Source organism: Pocillopora damicornis, chromosome 3 (assembly GCF_964200805.1).
Source record: "Pocillopora damicornis chromosome 3, jaPocDami1.2, whole genome shotgun sequence".
NCBI lineage: Eukaryota > Metazoa > Cnidaria > Anthozoa > Scleractinia > Pocilloporidae > Pocillopora > Pocillopora damicornis.
In genome coordinates this window covers 27,667,687-27,692,510 of record NC_142672.1, presented here as the reverse complement: position 1 = coordinate 27,692,510, position 24,824 = coordinate 27,667,687, and the positions used below count along the sequence as shown (strand labels likewise).

The 24,824-nt window shown below is 37.1% G+C and overlaps 5 protein-coding genes across 6 annotated transcripts; 3 read left to right on the top strand and 2 right to left on the bottom strand.

Annotated features, from left to right (window-relative positions):
- Positions 1–764: 764 nt before the first annotated feature.
- Positions 765–6,508, top strand: LOC113666460 (melatonin receptor type 1A). Of its 2 annotated transcripts, XM_089200010.1 has the most exons (5): positions 765–886; positions 1,780–1,860; positions 2,720–2,839; positions 3,168–3,692; positions 4,833–6,508. In XM_089200010.1, exons 4-5 carry the CDS (start codon positions 3,179–3,181, stop codon positions 5,984–5,986), a joined length of 1,668 nt encoding a protein of 555 aa, XP_089056136.1. In that variant the 5' UTR covers positions 765–886; positions 1,780–1,860; positions 2,720–2,839; positions 3,168–3,178; the 3' UTR covers positions 5,987–6,508. The 2 variants fall into 2 exon arrangements, with proteins under 2 accessions (XP_089056136.1, XP_027038052.2); XM_027182251.2 differs by lacking the exons at positions 765–886; positions 1,780–1,860 and having other exon boundaries at positions 2,705–2,839.
- Positions 6,509–7,545: 1,037 nt separating this feature from the next.
- On the top strand, positions 7,546–13,402 carry LOC113666409 (octopamine receptor beta-2R). The gene is made up of 3 exons (XM_027182186.2): positions 7,546–7,666; positions 10,074–10,640; positions 11,209–13,402. The coding sequence occupies exons 2-3, from the start codon at positions 10,109–10,111 to the stop codon at positions 12,348–12,350; spliced, it is 1,674 nt and encodes a 557-aa protein (XP_027037987.2). The 5' UTR covers positions 7,546–7,666; positions 10,074–10,108; the 3' UTR covers positions 12,351–13,402.
- A 633-nt stretch (positions 13,403–14,035) lies between these two features.
- On the top strand, positions 14,036–22,916 carry LOC113666442 (cytochrome c oxidase assembly protein COX18, mitochondrial). Its single transcript, XM_027182232.2, has 8 exons — positions 14,036–14,191; positions 14,276–14,466; positions 14,871–15,078; positions 15,896–16,046; positions 19,163–19,290; positions 21,397–21,504; positions 21,791–22,024; positions 22,462–22,916. The coding sequence occupies exons 1-7, from the start codon at positions 14,150–14,152 to the stop codon at positions 22,001–22,003; spliced, it is 1,041 nt and encodes a 346-aa protein (XP_027038033.2). The 5' UTR covers positions 14,036–14,149; the 3' UTR covers positions 22,004–22,024; positions 22,462–22,916.
- LOC113666441 (uncharacterized) lies at positions 16,183–20,378 on the bottom strand. The gene is made up of 2 exons (XM_027182231.2): positions 19,985–20,378; positions 16,183–18,577 (listed from the first exon to the last, which is right to left on the bottom strand). Exon 2 carries the CDS (start codon positions 18,551–18,553, stop codon positions 17,246–17,248), a length of 1,308 nt encoding a protein of 435 aa, XP_027038032.2. The 5' UTR covers positions 18,554–18,577; positions 19,985–20,378; the 3' UTR covers positions 16,183–17,245.
- On the bottom strand, positions 22,344–24,676 carry LOC113666443 (group XIIA secretory phospholipase A2). Its single transcript, XM_027182234.2, has 3 exons — positions 24,435–24,676; positions 23,167–23,234; positions 22,344–22,741 (listed from the first exon to the last, which is right to left on the bottom strand). Exons 1-3 carry the CDS (start codon positions 24,583–24,585, stop codon positions 22,418–22,420), a joined length of 543 nt encoding a protein of 180 aa, XP_027038035.2. The 5' UTR covers positions 24,586–24,676; the 3' UTR covers positions 22,344–22,417.
- Positions 24,677–24,824: the final 148 nt, after the last annotated feature.

The window sequence follows — 24,824 nt, the reverse complement described above, 5'->3', positions numbered from 1 at the left end:
ACTGCATGGTGAAAAAAGAGAGAAAAGAAAAAACGCTCTTGTCTGTGCGACTCCTAATAATTTCTGCTTTTCCGGAATTTATTAAGCTTTCAGAGATTTCGACCTTAATTTTGATGTACCAACAGGCTTTGTTACAATTAAAAACCAGAATGAAAACATGAAAGGTCAAATGAAGTTAGATGGTGCTGTGAGGAGAAAAACTAAGATAGAGGTATCTTTTAGCGGAAGTATGATACGAGACACCCACAATAAGAAGGTCTCAAAGAGGTTAACCGTTAGCCGTAAAACGAACTAAAAAAATTGAGCCGTTAGGCGAAAAAATTGACAAATTTCAACCGTAAGTCACAAAAAAAAGTTAACCGTAAAATGTTTTTATTTTACTGGCCAAAGAAAGAGGGTTAACCTTTAGCCGTCAAACAGCCAAAATTTTAACTGTTAATTTTAGCCGTAACATACGTCGTAATTCCACTGAGACCCTCAAAATAAACATCGGGGTGAATTGCTATCGTAAAACATCAAGCTGCATCTTCCTAATTCTGAAAAGTGTCTTTCGATCATAAGAACCAAAGTAGAGATTTATATATGTCAGTAAGAACGCCGCGATACAGGTGAAAATTTTCGCATAAAATAACGTGAGCGAAGATCAAAACAATGGTTGTCGAGTTTTCTCATCTCACAAATATAAACATGCATAGGTCATTAGATGAACTTTAGTCATTCAAACTTGACGCGAGAATTTCTTCATCCATATCATGCAACTCGTCAGTCATGTGAAAATTTTGTGATGAGGTAGTAATGAAGATCACATTTTTAAAAACGTGTGCTAGAATCCGACCGTAACTAATTTCGCAGAGTGGTAGTAGAATTTCAAAACAAACAGCTGAAGGTAAGTTTCATGACTTTGACTCAGCATTTTGAATCGCCAGGTACCTTAGACTTGTTCGTCAGATTTTTCTACGAATCAATTCAAGCCGTTCTTATAAACTTCATGTGTAAGTCGGCTTTGATTACTGACGAAATTCAAGTCTAAACGGCAGGTGTACAAATCTTTTTTTCCCTTCAACATCTACTGATAAAAAAAAGCCGAAGACAGTCATTTTTGCCTATAGGTTTTTCATCATATCATGAAAAATGCGACTCAAAATTTTTAATGACAATCAAATCATATTTATTAAACAGTTCGTTTTCATCAGTTCATTTCAAGCATGTGACTCTTACTGACCTTTTTTTTTTTTTTTTTCATTTAATGTAAAGAATTCATTATAAAGTTAAGTCGAATGCAACTTCATTGTCTAACTTGATTTCGGACTCAAACTGAAGAGCAGATTTTTCTTTTACAGACATACAGTTTAAGTGTCATGCAAAATTCGGCTTCAAAAGTCTCGAGATTATTTTTTTTTAGAAAGTTCGGCTTCATTCAGCGGACTACTACTCTTAAGCGGAAAAACTTCCTGAGCTGAAAGAGCATGTTTGGTTTTCTCACCTAGGCGCATGATCTTTCAAAATGGATGATTTGACAGGTTGGTTCATACCTTGAAGAAGTATTGTTCGCTATTGGAGCTCAGTTTGTTCAGGAAAAGCAAACAAACCATTATTTAAAGACAGAGTTTAAGCAAAAGCTAGCTAGGATATGTCAGTAACCATTGTTCCTCAAATTAATTAAACCCCGGCACAAAGGCGCCTCAGAGCGAATTAGGGTGCTCATCCGACTTACTTCTCAACTGTTAACTATTCGTGAAGAAGTTGTTTATTTAATTTAAAATGCCTCTCAACTCTCAGTTGTCAGCTGAACATAATGGCAAGACGTCTGTAAACTATGAGGTCTGCACAAGTACACTTGACTGTGTTAAGAGCTTCAAGGTAAGGAATTTTTTCTTAGACTCGAAATTGAGTAACAAGGAACCAGTTTCGAAATACAGAAAATACCATTGGAAAGCTTTGAATCAAAGCTATTCGTAAGTAAATGTGGGCATGCCCAGGCTTCTTTTTCCTGTTCTATAAACAGGTTATTAAGACGCGGTCGTCATTCGATCTCAGTCGCGTTTTTAATCTGGGAATTAAAACAACTTTGATCGGAATGTGCTGATTGTACCGAAAGTTAAAAAGTTTCGAATCAGTGTTCACTGAATCAGCATTTACTTTGTTTAGAGAAGCGTCTAAGATTTCTCCCGCATGACCAAAAATGCTTGATGTCAAACATCAATTTGAATTCCAGCTCTTCCTGAAAGAAACCTTCGTGTCTAAGACTGGCACTGTTTGGTGCGATACTTGGAACGTATTGGAAGCATTTTTGCATCGATTAATATAGATCGCATAAAATGAAAGAAAGATGTGGAAGATAAAGTGGCTTTACTTCTCTGGCTTTGCCAATTCACGTTTTGGTTTTCTTCTGGGATACTGTTTCCCGCTAAAGTAAGCAGTTTTAAAATAGAATCTTACTTTCACGGGACTTTTAAACGACCAAATTAAAGTCTCCCTTTCTCGCATGTTGACAAGTTTTATGATAAAAAAAAACAACTTTTTCCCATTTTCAATTTCAGTTTGACAAATGCGAGTGATCAGAAGTGGTCGTAATATTTAGCGAAATGTCTCATATTTAGTATGATAACATTTTCATTTTCATTTCTAGTTACAAATATTACTGTTTTTAGATCACCTCTCAGTTGTCTTACAGTATAGCGGGGAGTATAGTCACTTACATCGTTCAATCCATGTATAGGTGACTTTTGCGTATCCGTGATTGTTGAAAGAATACACCTCAGTTTTTCGATTGAAGAGGTATCCTACTCTTTTAAACTGAACTGCTTTTTGCAGCTGGAAATTCAGTGTTTCGTGAACGGTAAGTTGTCGATTCAAGTATGTACGTTCATTATTTACTAGTGACGGTCTGTAACGGACTCACCGCTCAGAGCAAGCGGAGAGGCTGGTTTTCTCTTCAAGTGTATTTGATGTGCTAGCACAAATCCTTATTATTAATATCTGACAATGCTCAAAATGTTATAAATGGATGAATTTAATTCCAAATTTATTTTTTGGCAATCAACGCTTGCTCGTTGAGAACGTCGTATGGGTATTCAGTCGGAGGGAATATAAATAATTAATATCGGTTTAAGGAACTTTTCCTTCAAATCCGATTGAAAATTAAAATTGTTTCTCTTCTATTGCAGGCTTCGCAACCATGGCGGATTTAAATTTTAGCCAATTGCAAAATTCCTCGATTTCAAATGGCGAGGTGTACGAGGAACCTGATACCGAATACTTGGTACTTGCACCTGTTCTGGGGCTCATAATGTTGCTCGCCATATCTGGTAACATGACCCTTATCATCACAATATGCCGCACTCGTAAACTGCGTACATGCACAAACATGTTCATCTTAAACCAGGCATGCGCAGACCTGGGAGTCGCTTTATTTTGTATGCCATTTTCAATCATCACGTGCTACACACGAGACTGGATATTTGGTGACAGTATATGCCATCTAAATGGGTTTGTGAACATTCTGTTTGAGGCTTCATCGTTGTTTACGCTTACTTCGATAAGCATCGAGAAATACTTTTCCATCGTCAAGCCTATGAGGGTTGTCATAACAAAAAAGGTGACAGTCACCATAGTTGCCATGACGTGGTTTACAGCACTTGGGCTTGCAACCTTACCGTTGACAGGTTTCATTGCGTTTGAATTTAAGCCGGGTAAGTAAAAAAAATTTTTCCATTATGGATAATTTTTCAAAAAATGAGCAACAAGTTTTAGAAGTCAATTATTTTCTAGCGCAGTTGGGGTAAAAATTACAAGTGATTAAGTATTCCCAAATTTCCCAAGAAATTTGATTTGATTACTTTTCAATAACATACATAGAAATTTAACTTCTTAGACTATTTGAGATTTAATTTAGTGAGGTGTTTTCAGCCTAAATGAGTATGCTGAAATGTCGCAAGTATGAATGTTTATTGAGGTAATAAATTTTTATTAACAGATTTATTACACCCATTTTGAAATCACTGGTGGTCCCTATAATCTGATTGGCTCTGATTGGTGCGACTTATTCACGAATCGTACCATTTCTTTCTTTAAACGTATCTTTTTATCAGCCGATGAAGAGGCTACACTAAAAACAAAACAACTAATCAGATTTCAACAGGTTATTTAGTGTTAACAACTGGGTTGAAAATGTAAATTAGCCACCGTAAAGAGTAAAAAAGGTGACGTTTCGAGCGTTAGCCCTTCGTCAGAAACGTCAGCTTTTTTACTCTTTACGGTGGCTAATTTACGTTTTCAACCCAGTTGTTAACACTAAATTATCTGCTATACTCTCCCACCGACGCAGCACCACAGTTTCTTTAGAAACTTACCCCTTTATTCATTAATCAGATTTCAAGGCTTGTTCAAAGTAACCAATCAAATTGCAGGGAAATGAAAGACAAAGAGTATCCTGCGAAACTTTTGTTTCCAAAACTCCTATTTCCCCCCCCCCCTCCCCCCCCCAAAAAAATGGATGAATTTAATTTCAAACCGGCTCAGTACTGCATTAATAAAATATTTGAACTGACCAAGTCCTATATTTGGGCGATTTCAAAATGGATGTAATAAAGTGGTAACTGAACCTCGTGTCGTGCAATTTTGATCTGAAATCATACTTGTGATTACAAATCACGCGTACGATTTCAGCCCAAATTGCACTCCACTCATTTCAATTACCGTTATTAATCATTAATCGATTAACTATCGGGCGAAAAGTTGGCAGGGTTATGGAGAAACACAAGCTCGGCATAAAAGCCTATGAACCGAAAGAAAAGCTGCAAACAGTTTTAACAATTTTCTTCATTCCTTAGGGTCAACTCAGTGTGGAGTTCAAATCTCATCTAATGTTGGTCAAACCATTTACTCATTGGTGGTTCTTGTGGTCGCCTTCCTTATGCCGCTATGTATTATGGGATTCTGTTACATCAACATTTTCCTGGTTGTAAGGAAACACAACATTCGCCGTCCAAAGATGTCATATTCACGCATCGACAGAAAAAGTTTTCTGTCGACTCAAAGCCAAATAGCCCTGACCATTTTCATGATGTTCATTGCTTTTATTCTCTGCTGGTCACCTTATTTCGCGCACATGATCTACATGACCGCTCGTCAAGTGAAAAGCCCAGATGCATTCGCACGGAGCTTGGGACTAGCTTCTTATTGGTTTGCTTTCCTAAACAGCTGCATTAATCCGTTCCTGTACGGCCTCAGGAATCCTCTCATCAGAAGATCGCTGTATTCAATGTGCTGTAGTCGCAAATTTCGAAGCAGTCGCAGACGCTATTCCTTGAGGAAAGCAAATGACTACTGTGATTCGCCATTTTTTGGACCACCCCTGCCATTAGTCGACTACGACAAAACATCCCCTCCCTACCCAGCTTTCATCAACGTTGTTGCCCTGACTGAGGAAGACATAATCAGCCCAAATGAGGGAATTAGCGAGCCGACTGTGGACAGAGGAACTCAAACGGGCGAAAACTGGAAAATTTTATCTTTCCAAGATTTGCCGCAAACTTACTTCGTCAATGAAGCGTCTTCCACTACAAACCAAGTATTTCCACTTCAGTTACAAGAACAGGGAACGTTATTCGACCATACCCATAAAGTTTCAAGTTCCTCATGCTCTAGCATGTGCTCTAGTTGCAATCACGTGGTGACAAACAGTAATGAGGAAATCTTGTGTTCCAGCATGTCATCAGTGAAAGACAGTGGTCTGTGTAGTGAATGTGCATGCTTGTCCGATTATGAAAGTTCAACGAGTAGAAGTTGTAGTCAATGCAAACAAGATGACCTTGAATCGAATTCTTGCCCTTCGATTTCGAATCACACGAAAGAATTTCAATCGCATAGCGTGTTGCACCAAGTTGATCATGCTGGAAACAAGATGGAAAACTCCCTCCATTCCGCGGTGGGAAAAACAAGAATGAGTTTCAGTAAAATTGGTTGGATGGAATCTCATCTTTAAACCAACCAAATATGTGATACTATGCCAGTTGTTGGCGGGTTCTTTTTCTTCGCGACGATAAGAAGCCTGTAATTAGCTCTGAGTGAATTGACCTGAATACTAATGTTGCAAAAAACAAAATTAAATGTAAGCTAAAGCAAATCGCGAACTCATCTGTAACGATTTCTCGACAGACTTGCTATACACTTGTTGTTAGTCGATCAAAAATGATGAAGGGAAGAGCATTTGGATAGACGGCCTTCCTGTCTTTCCCTTCGTTGCGTATTTGATGCTTGATGATTGTATAGACTCTTTTAATCTTTTACACTTTGGTATGTTTAACTAGTTCTTAATCTAAACTTAGTATTCTTCTGAGGACCCTTCTGTAAACCACTTCGTGACGTTGGCATCCTCATTAAAGATTACTACTGCTACTTGCGTACCATTTTGACTGGTACCCATCTTTTCCGTAATCAAATTCCTATTTTGAACTTTGAGAGTGAAAGATCCAATAAATAAATGGATAAAGAAATTAATAAATTGATATGGACTCTTTTTGTACCACATTCGTTACAAGACAGAAGAAACATCTTTTTTTCATTTCATTCGCAAGAAAACCATCTCAACTCAACATGCATTAAGACATATTAACTTTCAGTTTCTTTGACCTGGGTGACATCACCCAAGACCGCATGACACCTTACGCCCAGACCCGTCGGACTGAGGGAAAACCCCTTCTTCTTATTTTACGCGAACTGCACGTGAATCGAACATTTGGAAAGTTGCTGTTTCAATTATGAAAATGAAAACAAAGCTGTTTTTCTGATCAGCGTTATCCGAGTAATTTGTTTGTGTTTCCGTTTCATTTTATTGATCGAAAGTCACGGCCATTCTTTGCTCAAAGTGCTGGAGATCAAAATGCATGATCTAAGTGTTTTTGAAGGTCTGAGTGATGAGAGAAACTGCGGGACCCAGGAGATACGTTGAAGAAAAGATTAAAGAAAATGAAAACGCGACGAGGGGGGGGGGGGGGGGAAGATGAGGGAGTAATCAACATTGAGCTGTCTTGCACGGAAATCTTTTCGGCTTTCGCTTTAGCTGCGACACTGTGACTAATGGTCTCCAGCTTGAAGAACGCTGTCTTCAAAATCAAGGCGAAACCCTGCAATGCAGAGCTGTTTATTTTTCGGTGATTCTGTGAGTCTATTTTGGTGAAGTGACACCATATAAATTTATATATCATCAACATATCCCATTCTTTAAATATCTCAGTCACTCATAGATCATGTGGCTCTTTTATTTGCCTAATTTGTCGCAATCAAGATTACTAACATTCCATTGTGAATTTCTTTAAACAGTTTATAAACAAATCTTTCAGTGGCACAAGGCAACGTGAATTTTCGTTAATTCTTTCGAAGTAAAGAAAAGATGTTTACAATTTATGATCTTTCGTATTTTTGACGATTCCTCGCCCCTTGTCAGAGAACAAAGAAAACACATTTCCGGAGAACGTCTGAATTCAATAGACTTGAAATCCGACTCCCTAGGATGTTCACAATGCTATTGTTGCTGGCTTTGTCCGATGTTGTCTCCGGATATGTTACAGCACTTAGACTTGACAACATGATCATGTTCTGAAAATATTGCGGGAAGGAGCAAAGTTACTTCACTGCAGGGAAAATCCGCGCGTTTTTTATTTTGGTAAGTCAATGTTAAATGGTTTGCTATTCCCTTAAAGGCGACGATACTTGCTCTACGTGCGTGAGAAGCATGGTATTGCAGACAGTCTTCCAGCCACCGCGTACTTGTCACATCTTTTTCCAAATCAAACGAAACAAGTTTTCAACCTTTTTATTTTTGGTTATGTAATATTGTAGATGCCGCAAGCTGCATAGTCAAAATGCCTTGATAAATTTGTCTCGGTTTTGTTTTCCACTTTGCAAGTAATTCTTGTTGTTATGGATTTAAAGAAAAAATGTATGGCTTGTCTCACTGAGCGTAATGGAAGTTATAATGTTTGGCGTGACACAAACCTGTTGATAAAACAATTAGTGCTCATTATATTTCGATTTCTTTGATAAAAAATGCAGAAATTCGCAGCTTTGTTCATTGTAAGATGCTCTCAAAACCTAGAGCATAAATTTTCAATCTAGTTCAAGGTCTATCGCGGAACCATTTATCGTTATATTGTTCAATTCATTGAGCATGTCGTGCGTTAGGTATGTTGACCATCAAACACTTCGCACCATGAATTTTTCTTATTCTTTGTTTGTAATCAGAGATGTAAAACATAAAGCGACTTCTGCTTTTTTTTTACCAAAGAAAAATTTTGAGGTAGTGCAACTTAACCAGGTTTTTGGCTCTACAACATTTTGAATGATCTGAAATTCCCAACCATCTATTATTTCACCTTTTCCGCTCTAACATTGGTATTTATATTTTCTACACTGTTCTCTTTACATTTTTTATGTTACTGACAAGGAGAATTTGTTTGACAATCTTATTAAAAGCTTCTTCAATTGGTGATCATTTCCCCTATTCTCATAATTTGATTCAAGGCTGATACTGAAAGGAGAAATAAGAAGCCAGTCATTCTTTTTTATAGAGTTAAAAACTAATGGATTTTCTCTGAAAGTCATAACAGGCTCCCCGTCTAACGCGTCCGTAACAATAATTTCTGAATGTTCATCATGGAAATTCTAAATTCATAGAACAAATGGCATTTGCTATTCCTGTCTTGTCTCAGTTTTAATTCTGCCATTGTATATTTTTAATGCGCTCTCAGGAATGATCGTGTATCTGTAGAGTAACACGTTGATGGTATTGTGACCTATTGTTTGAAACACCAACTCTTGCTCAATCCCATCAAACAGTTCTGACCACTCAGACCCTTCAGGCTGAAATGAGGCTTGTGTTTACACTTCAAGAGTTAAAGCTTACAGTACTACTTCGTTAAGTTATTGATATTTTGTTCAGAGCTGAATATCCGACAATCAAACTAAATTAGGTTTTAGCGTATGTACCCTACCAAACATTATTGTTACCGACATATATGTTGCACGTGTGAGTACATTCTTGCAGGTTGTCGACGAGAGAGAATCCTTGATTCTATCTGGGCTGTCGACTGAGAAAAGAAGCGCATCGAGCTTATAGAAACTCACTATCCAAAAATAAACTAAAAAATAAACACTACAATTGCGTAACTAGAGATGTAGGTACCGGTTTTGGCTTTTGAATCCTAACTTTTGATCCCATACAAAATCTGATCTGTAACTAGGATTAAAAGTCACTCTGTATAAAGCATTCTTAGGTTGGACAATTCTTTTCAGTTGACATAAGCTCTCGACTTTTACTCCGAGAAAAGCTTTCACTGAACTTAAAAGCGCGAGGCGATCCCATGTCACAACACTGAGTCATAGAACAATGCGAGCGTTGACTGACAGTTGCAGACTTACCCTTCTGTGCTGTATTCCTACCCATTCTGCATTGAAAAAAATCGAAAACCGCGTATGGGTCGTTGCATATTAGACACATTATTGACTATAAAGGAGCTAGTGGTCAATAATGAACGCTCCTTATTCACTTAGCTTTGGCAAGTTTACACATATTATCCATTTTTAGTAACGTAAACAATTTAAAAATTATCTAGACTTTGCAGTAATTGATCAAGTGGGAGGGGAGCAAGGTCTTGTACGTTGTAAACCTTGAGCCAAATTTCTACCGTCCGGCTCGACCTAATTGACACATGAACGTTTTTTAGATCAAATGAACGCCTCTCCCTACATCTGAGTGGGAAGGAAGCGTGCGGCATTTTCCGTCTTCACTCGCGACCTTTAAAGCGGGATTCTTTTTCTATAGAAAACAGTATAGAGAATATGCATTCTGATGTTAGGGTATAAAGATCGATAAGCCTGCTTAGGTTAAGAGACAGGAGTAATAAACAGTACACTGAATAGAGATAATTTTTATTCGGGATTGAACAACTGATACGGATTGCAAATAAGAAACTAGCAAGATAAAGCTAAAACTTCAATAAGTGAGACTGCAACACAACTGTTCCTCTTATATTAGTGAAACCCGTCTTATAATTTTTATCTTTTTTCTTCAGTGTTTATCCCCAAGCAATAGAGAGCAACTTGCAACATGGTGATGAATAACGATAAATTTTCCCCAGTTAGTGTAGAAAACATAAATGGGACAACCGAACCAACGACGGTCACGTATAATGAACTCGAACGCCTTCTGATGAGTGGGAGTCTGGTACTGATCATGCTAGCGACTCTGATTGGGAACGGAACGGTTTGTCTGGCAGTCTCCAGACATCGTAAACTGCGCACGCGCGCAAACATTTTTATCATTAACCTGTCATGTGCTGATATCGGTGTTGCAATAATCTGCATGCCTTTCTCGTTGTACACGTGCTTGAAACATGAATGGGTGCTGAGTGATGTTCTGTGCAAGTTAAATGGTTTCCTTAACATAGTATTCTGCATGAGTTCGCTTTTGACGCTTACAGCGATAAGTGTAGAAACGTATTTTGCCATCTGTAAGCCGTTGTACCACAGACATATGAGCCGAAAGTCTTCCATTGGTCTCTTGTTATGGACTTGGATTCAGCCAGTTGTCATGGCTTGTATTCCTCTCTTTGGCACCATGGAGTATGAATTTAAATCAGGTAATTATATAAATACTGATATATATATCGGTAAATTGTAATTTAATGTCGAAAGTAATTTTGAATTGCACTGGTTTTTCTTGAGATAGCAGGAACTAAAGCTCTTTTGTTTTTCTGCCCTGCACTCTGTGATTAATCTAGAAAACGTACGACTTGATCTATGGCAAAATCCTCGCTTCTTTCAGTTTGCCTTTCAATACCCTAAGCCCTCTTGGCCGATTGTAAGATTTATTTTATCTATGGTGACAACTTCGATAACTTCCTTTCAAGTTTTGGGACCCTCGATTGAATCGGGCTCTTTACTATTTTCTAAGTACTGACCGGCAAACGCTTTTAAAAAGTGATGGATATGGTATTTTCTTTCATGTCTCTTCGATTCTTACCTTTTTCCTTTAGGGTAAAAGGTCATAGTATACATCCCTGTTCAATGATGGCGATTGAAAATGAAAAGTACCTAATATTTAACTGCGCAGGAAATTCATGCCATGTGGCCCATCAGGAAAGCTATCATGGCCTAGTTAGATAACTATCAACTTAAGATCCCTAATAAATAGTTCTTTTTTGATAGGTACAACTCAGTGTGGGGTCCAGTTCCCTACCAATCCTTCTGAGCAAGTGTTCGCCATCTTTGTCATTTTGTTTGGCTTCGTAGTACCGCTTGGCATCATGGGTTTTACTTATAGTAATATTTTCCGTTCGGCCAGACGTCACACACGGCGCGTCAGTCGTGTATCGTTTTCAAGCACTTCTAGTACCGGTTCCACCGCGGCCCATAAGCAAGTAGCGGTTACCGTGCTTATTTTACTGGTGGTTTTCTTGTTTTGTTGGCTACCATACTTTTTATACGCTGCACTAGTCAGCGTCAAAAATTCCGCCTTGTCATCTGATCGCAGAGTGCTGGCGTTAGGAAAGGCTGCCTATTGGTGCGCTTTCACAAGCAGCGCACTCAATCCCTACATTTACGGCTTCCGTAACCCGCAGTTCAGAAAGGAATTCCAGTTTCTACTTTGTTTGTTCTGCCCGTGCATTAGGACCGGTTTGCGCACGCGGGGATGTAGCACTACAACGGGAAGCAGGGGCTCATGGGAAGGGTATGCCGGCTTCGAATACAATCACGTCAAACGTACCAGTTTGTCGTGCCCCAGCCCTAAAGCGAGGCTCTCAGTAGACTTTGCTCAGTTTCCGCCAAATGGAGCCGCTAAGTTTGAGATGCTCGCCCTCAAAAGTAAACTTTCCAACTGTTCGTCTGATCCGGGGTATCGCAGTCAAGAAGACAACCGAGGCTTTGATGAGGAGACTGGACCGAGTGAGGAGGACGGGGCTGTTGGTGATAGCAACAACAATAACAGCTCATTTGGTGATGAAAGTCAAAACAATTTCATCAGAACCCTCGGTGATGAAGCAAGCGTCCAAAATTCCAGTTACGGCCCAGAAGTACCAATCCTGTGCGCATATTCAAATCAAGTAAGAATTCTTGCAAGGAATGCTGAGGAATTTACGGAAAACCTGTTTCATGACCATGAAAATGAGGTAGAAACCTCACGATCTGAGACTCACACCGAGTCTCCTGACAACACCCAGCCAGGAAGGGAAATGCTTACGAATTACAGTTCCGCAGAGGAGTTATTAACTCCCACGAGGCTTAGAGGGTGGAGTCTGAGAACTCTTGGAGCCAGGCTTAAACTCGGCTGGGTTGAAAGCACGCTCTAATACCCTGCACTCCATCAGTCTTAATCAAGTCTGCTTTCCAGTAAAAATATGATTGTGTCATATTGAAGCAACAAAAAAAAAAAGGATAAGATGGGCTCTTAGCCAGTTTAGTTTTTACATCGATCTCAAAACTTAAACCAAGCAATGAACAAGATAAGTCCAGTGCCATAAACTCGGTCGCCAGGTCATAAAACGATCGTAAGGATAAATATGTATGCCCCCTATGTTAAGATCTTGGATTCCATGCTAGGAGGTGAAAAAGACCTGCATAGCTGTTCAAAGATGCATGTTTAGTTCTGTTTAATCTTAATTTTGGAGTATGTTTTACTCTTCAAAGTTTATGGAGCCACAAGGTGGCAAAAAGGATCGGATTGTTTAAAAATATTTGTCAAAATAAATTTATTTTTATCTCAGTAAGGAAATGGACGATGGAAACGAACAATGAAAAAACAACATATAGCAAAGAAACAAATGTTTTACGTTGGACGTTAGGTAAATATTTTTAGCGTATATTCCATAATATAACGTTCATGAGCGTTGAAAAAACGTTCATCGTCTGGGAAGAGAAAAATAGTTATGCTCCCATATTGAAATTATGCATGATATCTTTGTAACTTCTTGACAAAAATAGAGTCAAAATACTTTTCAAACACTTTCAAATACTGATGAAATTAGAAGATCCTCGCAGCTAAGAACACTACTGAAACTAGTAGTTGTAAGTAGGACCTGAAAAAAATTTCAGGCCCGTACGGGATTTGAACCCATGACCTCTGCGATACCGGTGCAGCGCTCTACCAATTGAGCTAACAAGCCAACTGGGAGCTGGTCAATGAATTGGGTACAAATAAACATCCGAGTGAATGAAGATTTAGATATATGGAAATTCACATATTTGCACTGCGGTGGAAAGATGAAATTAGAAGATCCTCACAGCTAAGAACACTACTGAAACTAGTAGTTGTAAGCAGGACCTGAAAAAAATTTCAGGCCCGTACGGGATTTGAACCCATGACCTCTGCGATACCGGTGCAGCGCTCTACCAATTGAGCTAACAAGCCTGAAATATATATATATGAAAATTCACATATTTGCACTGCGGTGGAAAGATGAAATTAGAAGATCCTCGCAGCTAAGAACACGACTGAAACTAGTAGTTGTAATGTGAATTTTCATATATCTAAATCTTCATTCACTCGGATGTTTATTTGTACCCAATTCATTGACCAGCTCCCAGTTGGCTTGTTAGCTCAATTGGTAGAGCGCTGCACCGGTATCGCAGAGGTCATGGGTTCAAATCCCGTACGGGCCTGAAATTTTTTTCAGGTCCTACTTACAACTACTAGTTTCAGTAGTGTTCTTAGCTGCGAGGATCTTCTAATTTCATCTTTCCACCGCAGTGCAAATATGTGAATTTTCATATATCTAAATCTACTTTCAAATACTTTTTAAAGACATCTTACGGTATGACTCGTGCCATCATAAGTTTGCTGTGTTGTATCCGTTTACTTTATTATTACACGTCACAGGAACAGTTCATTACCCTTACAATAATTTAAGTGGTCTCTATACAACGCATCCTCTACTTAAGGTTATTAGCGGTTTGGACTGAGTGTAGAACTTAAGAGCACTCAGCCGAATATTTGGGCTTACCACACCCCAGATAGTTTTGAGTAAAGCGAGTGAGCCTGGTGACGGAAATGCGCGCCTGCATCACCTTGCGCTGTACAACATGGCGGCAAATTTGGCGATTAAAATAACATATCCCAAGAAGACCATAAAAAGCAGCTGACAAATGCAACATGAGTGCTTTACGGCTGTTGGCGAGACGTTTTAACTACTCGGTAAGTTTTTCTTCTTGTTTAGAATTACATTCGATAAACTTGATTGTTTTTGCATTGAAATAGTATTTCTGGTATCTTCAACAGACATTGAGACCCGCGAGAGTTCTTTTTCATCCAAACGTTGCCACTACACCTTCATTTTACACTCTTCAAGACAAGAGGCATAGTAGCAATGAAGCACCGTCGTATTTTTTCTTGTTTTCTCCCGATCTTCCTCCTGTGTATGCACTTCAAGTATTCCTGGAGACAGTCCATACTTGGACTCATCTTCCATGGTTCGTGATGAAATATGTTAACCATATTATCTAGTCAGGCTGTAAATAGCTAATTTACTTCATGCTTGTCAGCTCTGTCTTTGAATAAATTAGAATTTTTTGTCTACTAATTCTGGGGTTATTTTTATTACTTTTTATTATTATTATTATTATTATTATTATTATTATTATCGTACAATTGGATTCAGCCTATTTAAACTGCACTTGTACAGTCAGACAACTGCAATAGATGAAAGCACTGTCGAAATTAATTCTGGATTGTGTTGCTTTTTATTCACTTTACTCTCTAATTGGCCAACTTATTGCGTTCTTTGCGAAAACATTGACATGAACCACACTAGTAATTCTTGTCTACGGTAGTTATTACTTGTCAATCAGAAATTTGTAATTCTTAATTTTTTAAGGTGGGCAGTGATTGTTGGCTCTACAGTTGCTTTGAGAAGTATAGTCACAGTTCCATTGGCGATTTATCAGAATAAACTTCTTGCTGAAATTGAAATGCGTCAACCAACAATTAGTATGATGACTGAAGCTCTTAAGCATAGGGTAGTTGGAGAGTGTCGCAGATCAAATCAACCTCCTGAAGAAGCAGAGAGACAATATTTGAGAAAAGTAGGGATCCTTTCCTTTTCTGGATATTTGTGGATATTAGTTTATTAGTTTAATCTCTGTCCATAGCTGTTGAATCTCACAAACATTTTTTTTAAGGTACTTGCCTGTTCAGTGCACATCTGGGAAAAAATTTCAGCAACAACTTTGATTAATGTCATTAAAATACTTTTACTTGAGCAATTTGACAGTGCATCATGACAAAAATTTTACCATCAAAAAAACCTTTGAGAGATTTGATAGCTATTCAACAAAGAATTGTTGAAAATCTCTTTTCACTTGGGAAAAATTCTGCTCTCCCCAAAATTTGAAAAATTTTCACCATGAACTCACCACTTTTCAAGCTTTCATTCAAGCTCAATTCAGAATATTTTATCACTAGTCTTCTTGGGTCAGTAAAAGGTTTTGAAGGAGGGTGATATTTAGTTTCCTCACAGCATTATTGCATGACATTGCAAAGAATGAAATGTGTAGAAAATTAAGTGCATATTACATGAGTATACCTTTACCAAAACAGGGGATTGTGAGAGGGTGGGCTTCTACTAAAAGTCAGTCATCAACCAATCAGGTTTTCTAGCCTCTTTCCCGGATTACTGAGTTTCAATGTCAAGATGCACCCTTGATTTATCTTATCCAGAAAAAGCAGTGTTGATGCTAACCTTACATCAAATATGGCTTTTGTATTCCTCTACAAGAGCTTATGCCATGATCACCTGGTTTATATGAATGGGTATGTATATAAAGTTTTTGCAGATGTAATGTTACTTAATATAAATAACACATGATGAATAAAGTTTTTTGTATTGAAACAATCTTTCAGAGTAGAAAGATGATTTCTGAGTACTACAAGTCTGAAGGACTCAGTCCATTGAGGCTCTCAATATTGCCATGGACTCAGCTTCCACTGTGGTTCTTTCTCTCCTTGTCACTTAGAAACCTGGCTGGTTTCTTTCCTTGGCAAAGGAATGCAGGTATAGCTAATAAGCAAATTTTCATTAATGCACTTATCAATTTGATGCTTTAACATCCCCTTCCTTGTAGATCACAATGTGTTTTATCTTTTAAAATGGAGGTGTTTAAGATAAAGAGCTAACATTCACACACAGATTTTTGCAACAAAGTGTGATGAAACTTTTTATTCTGTGAGCTTTAACATGCTTTTCACCTGCTGTTGCTATTCCCCTTTGAGTGTTGGAAAACTTGAGAGGTGGATATTAACTTTGCTGGTACATTCATTTTTATTAATCCACTAATAGTTAAATGTGATCATAACTGTTACACTCACATGGGTGATTTTCTTTCATTTTAATTCTGTTTCTCAATTTAACTACAAAATCCAAGTTAAAAATGTTCCTTTAAAAAACTTGTTATGAAAAGTGAATAAAATATGGTATGTTGGAATCTAGCTTGTACATGTCACACAACATATTAGTCAAAATAAGGTTTGAGAACATTGCATGATCATTGATGTGAAAGTTATAGCTAATTAGTACAAAAAAGTAAAATGGGATTACTTAGTAGTTTCACTAAGATGAAGTTGTCTGAGTATGTAGTTCAAAACTGTTCAGAAATCACGAAGTGGTTATCTTGAAAATGAATGCGTTAGTTTTATTATAGAAACTACCTTATCATTTCAGAAAAATTACATGCACTGCTAAAATATCTTAAAGGAGGGGAAAGGGGTAATAAGAAATAAATTGACAAGAGCTGCCAGGAGTATTTGGCGGTGTCCCAGGCTGAAACCTTTTGTGACTTTTTATGTTTGACTTAAGATCCTTATTCTTTTAAATTATGCATTTGTTTGATTATTTGTGTGAAAATTGCATCAAAATTAATACTGTCTCATTATGAAAATGGTATGAAATAAATATTTTTATAAACCATTACTTAACTGTTACACAGCAGATTTTCACATAAAATTATAGGAATATAGACATCTTGTAAAATGTCTCCAAATGCCCTCTTTGTTTTAGTTATCTTCTATGTCTATCCACTTGATTTACTCTTTCACACCTTTCTTGTCTCTAGAAAATGAGAGCTTACATGTCATTGTTGAAAATGTTTGAACAAGCATGTTTTACCCAGAATTAATTTTGTTGTTGCAGTATATTTAAAAAGAGCAGTCATTTGCTCATTCTTCCAAGTGTTGCCTTGTTCTTGCTTTGTTCTTCTAATTTGGCTTTTTCATGTACTTATCTTTTGCACATCTCAATATTTCTTGAATCTCATCTTCACTGAATTCTTGCACCTTTATTTTGTTGATGATTTCAGTCAAGGCTCCATTCTTCTTCAACTCAGCAATGGCATCCTCTTTGCTTGTACCCTCCAATGGTAATTTTTCTGAAAGAAGCCCACCAGGTTTAGCTGCCAGCATCTTGCTTGGTGAAGCATTCTGCTTCATCAGTAAAGCCTTGCTGTTGAACTTATCAGCATGTGTGAAGCTTTTTGAGCGTGTCATTCCATACTCGTTTTTCTTCACAACAGGCGGCTCTTTGGTGCTTGCTTTTTCCTTTTCACAATTTTCAACTTTGGTATCTTGAAATCCCATAGCTTGTTTCAACTTCTTTATGTCATCAGAGAACTCAAACATTTTAAACTCTAGTTGAGCAACTTCCTCACTTAGATACTGAAACTTTGTGCTGAGCTCCTCAATCTTTAAAGGTTTGTCAGCTTCTCCAGTTTTCTTGTTGTCTTGTGATTCTTTTGACGTCAGAGCTGTTATTGGTTTCTTTGCATTATTTCCTGCTCCGAGGAGCACTGTTTCATCTGCTGAGCTCTCACTAGATTCAGAGGAGGTGTATTCAGGGATTTCTGCTAGTTTGGCACGTGAAGGTTTCTCTTTCTTCATCAAAGCTCCTTTCCTAGAATCATCTTTTACATCACCATCCTTCTTCAGTCCTTGCAATTCATGATCATTTTTTGTTGATATAAACTTCTGTGAAATAAGAAAATGCCCATTTGAAAATGAAGCAGTTTTTCCTTCCTTGGAGTCCTCTGATGATACTTTTGTTGGCAACAGCTTGTCACCAACTTCTTTATTATCCTTGTAACCACTTGTAGCAGCTTTATTAATTCCTTTGCTGTCTGGACTCTCTGCTGATTCAAAGAAACTCACAGGTACTGTGCTAGCAGCTCGCTTTCTTGGACTTTTGATGTACTCATACTTAGCAAGTGTGTCTATGGTAATGGTTTCAAAAGTGTACTTTCCACTCTTGTCTTCTCCTTCACCTTTTTCTTCTTTGCTTTTTCTGGAATTTCTTTCATCACAGCTAAAATTGACTTTGGGCATATCATGTTTAGGAGATGATGTTAGCTGAGACCTTGCATCTTTCCCATTGGAGGGCTTTCTGCTGAGAGTAGTGGCACCTGATTTTCGTGGGCTGGAAAGCTTTTCTGCAAGTAGCTCAGTGTAAAGCCTTTTGGTCTTGTCATCTGTTTCCCACCATTTGTAAGTGGGAAAGCTGGGAGCTGCAGCCATAACCAGTTCAAGAAATCTAGGAATCTACAAATTAATGGACAAAATGTTAAATTAGACTGAAATTAAGGGCTAATTATGAGCCACTAGCACTATAGGAGAAGTATTGTTGTATTTGATGTATTGGCCAGTTACATATTAAATAAGCTTATTCCTGTTTGCCTCAAACAGAACTCTAGGTATTTGAAAGGTGCCTTCAGGATTTGTTATCTTGAAATTGTGACTTAATCATTTACATTTATTTAGTATGCACCACACAGGTGAACAGAGGTTTTTCACAAGAGCTGATTGCTTGGTTCTGAAATGATTAACAAGTACTATTTGCCTCCAAGCCACTGAGGAGATGAAATTGCTCAATCCCATCAAGAGTTGAATTTCTGACCCATTTGTTTGGTATATTGACCAAAGTAAACTAATCCTTTGGTTTCTGTGTGGTATAATTTAAAATGATTATTCGCTTAATCAATATCAGTGAAAGTGGTGGACATTTGCCTTGCTGTTTTGCTCTTCAGTAAATATCCACTACTAATCACATCTGCTTTTAGTGAATAATTGTTGAGCCAGTTGTGTGGTTGTTTTATTACACTTCACAGTTTATTCATTTCACTTCAGGTGAAGTAATCCTTCCTTGCCCAGACATCGCACATGAGGGAGCCCTTTGGTTTCCAGATCTCACTGCAGCAGACCCAACCCTGATTATACCTTGTGCTGTTGGTATTTTTAATCTTGCCAATATTGAAGTGAGTAATTTGAGTCACATACAATATGATAATGCTTGATTAAAAATATTCACATTTATCGCTCAAAAGTTCTTTTCATGATTTAGTTATTGATGTTGAATGTAAACCATACTGATTAAAAAGAATCATTTGATGGCTTATAAGTAAATTATTGGCAAATGGTTTTTGAAAATTGATAAAAATTTAATTCAAGCCAATACCCCAAAATGCCAAATATTAAGAAAGTGCTGAAAGTCTCTTATTCGATTCTTGTTGATAAAATTTAAAAAGTTTCATCAATTTTACATTTAGAATGTGTTGACTGCACAATTACATATTATACAATCGGGCACATTGTAGTACACTTTTCTCAGCTTCATCTGTTGATAGCTTTTTAAATAAAGCTATAGATTTTTGGGTTTCTTTGGGAGTGGAGTGTTAATCATACTGCTCTGATCCTAGATTCTATGATCAAAATTAATTTAAAATAAATTATTTTAATGCTATCTGAGAGTGGCACACAAGACTGTCAGTGATAGAGTTCACAGCATAAATTTGTTATATTTTCATCCCATGGAAAGCCTTTTATGAAGTATTTTGACTATACTTCAGTTCTTGTATGTTGTCTGTTTTTCCCTCGCATCAGAGAGGGAAATCTTTATCCTAATTCACAAATTGCCCTTGCAAATTGACAAAAACTTCTTGTTTGACTTACCTAGGATCAGAAATCTTTCTTCACTCTACTCTGATGCCACTCCATCTACAACCTTTCTCATCACAGAGTCAAACGTACTGTATAAATGTTTTGTTGTATAAGCACCCTGCCTTTTTATAGGCGTGGTACAGCACTCAGGGTGTGGACTTCCAGCCCTGCTCATTGTTTACTTCATTTCATAGTTGAACCAAGATTTTACTGTTTACATCTGCTTCATGGCTTGACATTTTGGGTGGAGTTTGGGTGTGGTAGTTTTGAAAAGGAAAGTTTGACTTTTAGGCTTTTAAAGAAGCAAAAACAAGTTTCCAAAACTATCAGAGCTGTCTATGTATTCAGTGCTCTTCAAATTTGAGGCAAATAAGCTTAGAATGTGAAGGAGAGTGAAGTTTACAATGATATATTTTGTGTTTAAGTAGAATGGTTAATTGGATGTTACCAAAATAAAACTGACAAGATAACAGGTGATAGTTGGCCACCTGTTGATCAGGTGATTTTTTATGTTGGTGACAGACTCTGAAAACTCAGTTTTTGTTAGAACAAATTTAAGCACAATCAACTTGTTGAGAAAGCTAATGTGGCAAAATGAAATCCTTAATTGAACTGGGTTGCATCAAACACATGATCAATCCCTTACCTTAATATTTTTTTTTTTTTGAGGGCTAGATTTTAAGAATTGTGCAGCTTATCCCTTGTTAGTACTTTTTCTGTTTGGTCTGCTTTGTAGCACAATTGAATTTCATGAAAGTCAGTAGTGTCCTATGGACTGATATTCAAATACTAAATCATTTCAACAAATCCTAGAGTATGCAATAACATGGGTGCATCAGGAATCAACTATTCTGTTTTACAGTGCATGATTGCAAATGATTTAAGTTGCATCCATAAGCTCAAGAAATGAGAAACACATTTGCAATACAGCCATGAAATTTTGGCTTTCTGGATGTTATTTTTTTGTAGAGATAAGTAAAATTTTCATAGTGTTCAATATTTTGTAAATGAATGGACTTTGATCATGGAATAAATATGTAGTTTTAAAATTCATGTATCTACAATGTTATCAGAGCCACATTGCTTTCAAAAAATTGGATTTCTGTTTTTCTTTTCTTAATTTCAGTGAGGTAGGCAATTAGATTAGCTGGTGAATTAAAATGTTGTAAGGTGAACAATAGAAATAATTAATTTTCACTTAACTTTTATAATGCAAATTTAAATTATTGATAATTACATCAACTGATTTAATTACGATTCTTATGATAAGGTATTATAAATTTTATTGCTTTGGTTGACCAATATGGCCTTTGGAGGTCACGTGTAAATTCTCTATTGTTGTTAATAGTTTGTTTTCTTTAACTGAGGGCAGCTGTATATAATGTTTATAACCCTTATGTTGAGTTTTGTTCTCTGATCACCAGCTTCATGCCCTGCGCCGACACAACACAACCAGATTTCAGCAGATTCTAACAAATACATTAAGGCTGGTATCTGTGGGTATGATCTTTGTTGCAGCTCAAGTTCCTTCAGTAAGTTTCCTGTCATAAAGTTGTTTAGTTTCTGAAAATGTCCATTTAGTGAAACAAAACCCCTCTGATAGGTAGGACCTTTTCTACTTCCCCAGCTGAGTCTCTTGCATGTGACCAAAGTGATCAACAAATAACAATAGTCACTGAAAATAACCAAGTCACTAACCAAAACCCAGTCCCCCGTTTAACGTGTGAGAACCTTCTCTTTTGTCACTTTTAGGAGCTTAGCTGGTCAGAAAACCATGTCTCTGTGCTGGTTCATATTTTATGGTAATTTTTTTTGCAGGCAATGTGTCTCTACTGGGCAGTTTCTGCTTTCTTTGGCTTGGCTCAGAATATAACCTTTAAATTCCCTGCTGTTCGCCGTCTGCTTGGTATTCCAAAGACTCCCAATGAGAGTCAACATCCAGTGCAAGACTTAAAGAATCTGCTGCAGCTTAAGGGAGAAGAGTTTGTAAAAATTCAAAGAGAAGGACGATCAGTAAAAAAGAAGGGATGATCAGGAAATTACACGTCACTGGTAAGACATAATTATGTCCATTTTGGCCTCTCAACACTAATTGAAATATACATTAGTGTTAAGTTGATTTGAGGCATGACAGTGACAGGATCAAATTGCCCGCTTGTATCTTATACATGTATGGGCAATCTGTGAAGGGTTTTAATTATGCTTATGAAAATTTCTTTAATTTCTGTTTAACACTGTTCCATAGGTGGTTTTTTTTTTCCAAGAAGATGTTTTCAAAAAATTATCCTCCTCATTTTTGATCTTCATCTGACCCAAAGCAAAGTAACTATTTCATGTCTTTTAAACAATATTTAAGACCATATACACAATGTTTCTCATTAAAATTTTATTTGAAATAATTATTTAACACCTAAATCTGAAAACAGATACACTGCCCTTTGTAGATCATAATTCCTCATTTCTTTCCAACTCTTCCATTTCTTTTTTAGTTATTGTCCTTCCATTGCAAAGACAAGCATTACGCTGGGCTTCTTTATACGATGCACATCCTAAGGCAAGTGTTCCTGAGTACATTAGATCTGCCGATGTCTGGCATGCATCCAACTGCTTCTTTGGTAGTCTATTTCCCAGACCTGTGAGAAGGCACTCATTGTCTAAACAGGATTTAAAGTCATCATCGCACTGAGTGCGGTCATTGTTGCAGGTGTCGTAGCAGATGTCATGGAGATCACAGCATCTTGTAAAACCAGCAAAATTGGAAGTGTCAAGCTGAAAACATATGAGGAAATCTTAGTAGGGTCATTAAGAGAACGGTGCTCACAGGGAGATAAAGATCATGGTTGTTCCTATAACTATAAACATTAATGTCACTAATATAATAGCGGGAAAACTGCAAAAAGATCTTTTTTTCAGTTTAGTTAATAAAAGAAAATGCTCAAGAAAAGACTATAATTATTCTCCATTTATTGTGACTGTCTTATTCTTCATCAAGACATTGTGTGTTTCAATGTTCTCTCTACCCAGCAGTATAGATAATCTTGTGTGTATCAGTCTCATGAATGCATTGCTCCCAGTGTACTGTATGGTTCTTACCATGGCAAACTTCTGCTCAGAGGTTCTGAATCCATAATTTCCTTTTCCAGTGACTACCCTTAGACTACAAGTTATCATTTTTATTTTTGTTCAAACTATACCTTTATTCCCATGGAACCACATCCATCACTTGAGGGTTTATGCTTTGGATTAGTAAGAGGCTTATAACCTGAAATGAGAACACAATGGAGAACCATCTAATATTCAGTTTTTTTTTAATACATTGGAGCCAAAATTATGTGTTATCCCAAGGTTAATAAATATTTTCAAGATATCATGCGGTCTGGATGGGAAAGAAGTGGGGGTAAAGTTCTAAAGAATCTGTGGTGCTACACTGTTGGGGGGGGGGGGGATTTCTCTGACAAAGGGTTACTGCTGCTTAATCAGCTTTAAAAATGCTTTACTGTGGACAATTTACATTATCAACTCAGTTAATAAAACCAAAATAGATTGTATAAGAAAGATTTTACTTTCAATGATAAAAGCAAGAAACTACTTGAAAGCTCCTTACTCTTTAATCACATCCCAATCACTCCCCTTTTTCCACAATTAAAAAAACCTGCTTAAAATTGAATATGATCAGTTATTGAGGTCTGGTTGGGGCACACTGCACAACCACAGATGTGGAAACAAATAATTTAATACCATCTTAGGAGTCTGAGTCTGTAATTATGTGTTTGTCAGTTCAACAGCTTTACATGTAGGATTTTCCAACAGAGGATATGTATGTAATGAGAGGAAAAGAAAGTAATGAAGGGAAGACTGTTTGATTTTACATCAGAACTACAATTATTAGAAACTATGGCAGATATTAGGGAAGAAATAATATGGGAACCTTTAGAGTCAAAACTGGGATAATTACCTTATTAATATTGTTATTAATGGTAAACACAGACTAGCAGGTGAATAAATAATATCAAATGAACCAATCAAAACGTACCATGTCAGCTACTTATAATACAGTCAAAGAAGCCAACTGTTGCAAGTATAACGTTACATTCTCACGGACAAATTTGTTTATATAGTACTTTTATAAAGCATTCTAATTCGTATGAGAGAATAACTACAGCAATACATAAAACTACAGTTATGTTTTACACCCTCGATATATTTTCTTCTTCATCGATAATTTCCGGTAGATTTAGATCTCGTTTTCTTCAGCTTCAAGCTTATTACACTTGAGAGTGTATTTCTGAAATACTAACACAAAGTCTAAAAGGTGAAATTAGTTTTTCTTGGGGTGGATAAGTCTGAGATTAAGAACGAAAATGTACCCTTTTTCTTTTGATGAAGTAAGGGTTATACACTTGAGATAAAGTTTACCCTTAACTGTTCCGTTAAATTTTACTACAACCAAGAACACGTTTACCTTTCGGACATCGAAATGCACAATTTTCTCCACCGGCCAACTGCGCCAAAATTTTTGCTAAATCTCCCAGATTGCCGGCTTGTGAAGCTACTACTAACCCTTTCAATAAGTAACCAATAAACATTAAGGAACAGATTTTCCAGTGAACCATAATTTTTAGGTCCTTTTAACACAACTCCTCCAGAATTATGATTAAACTAACTCACCGGCCACAGTCTGATGAATACCACGATGTTCTACCGACCTCGGGGGAGGTGGGTAGGGATCACTTTGTCGATGTCTTATTGATCGCAGGCGCATTTTTATCCAAATATATATATCGAATGTCATTGTTTATCTGTTTTAATACATTTTAGTAATTTATTGATGTATTTTGTCCTCATCGAAAAT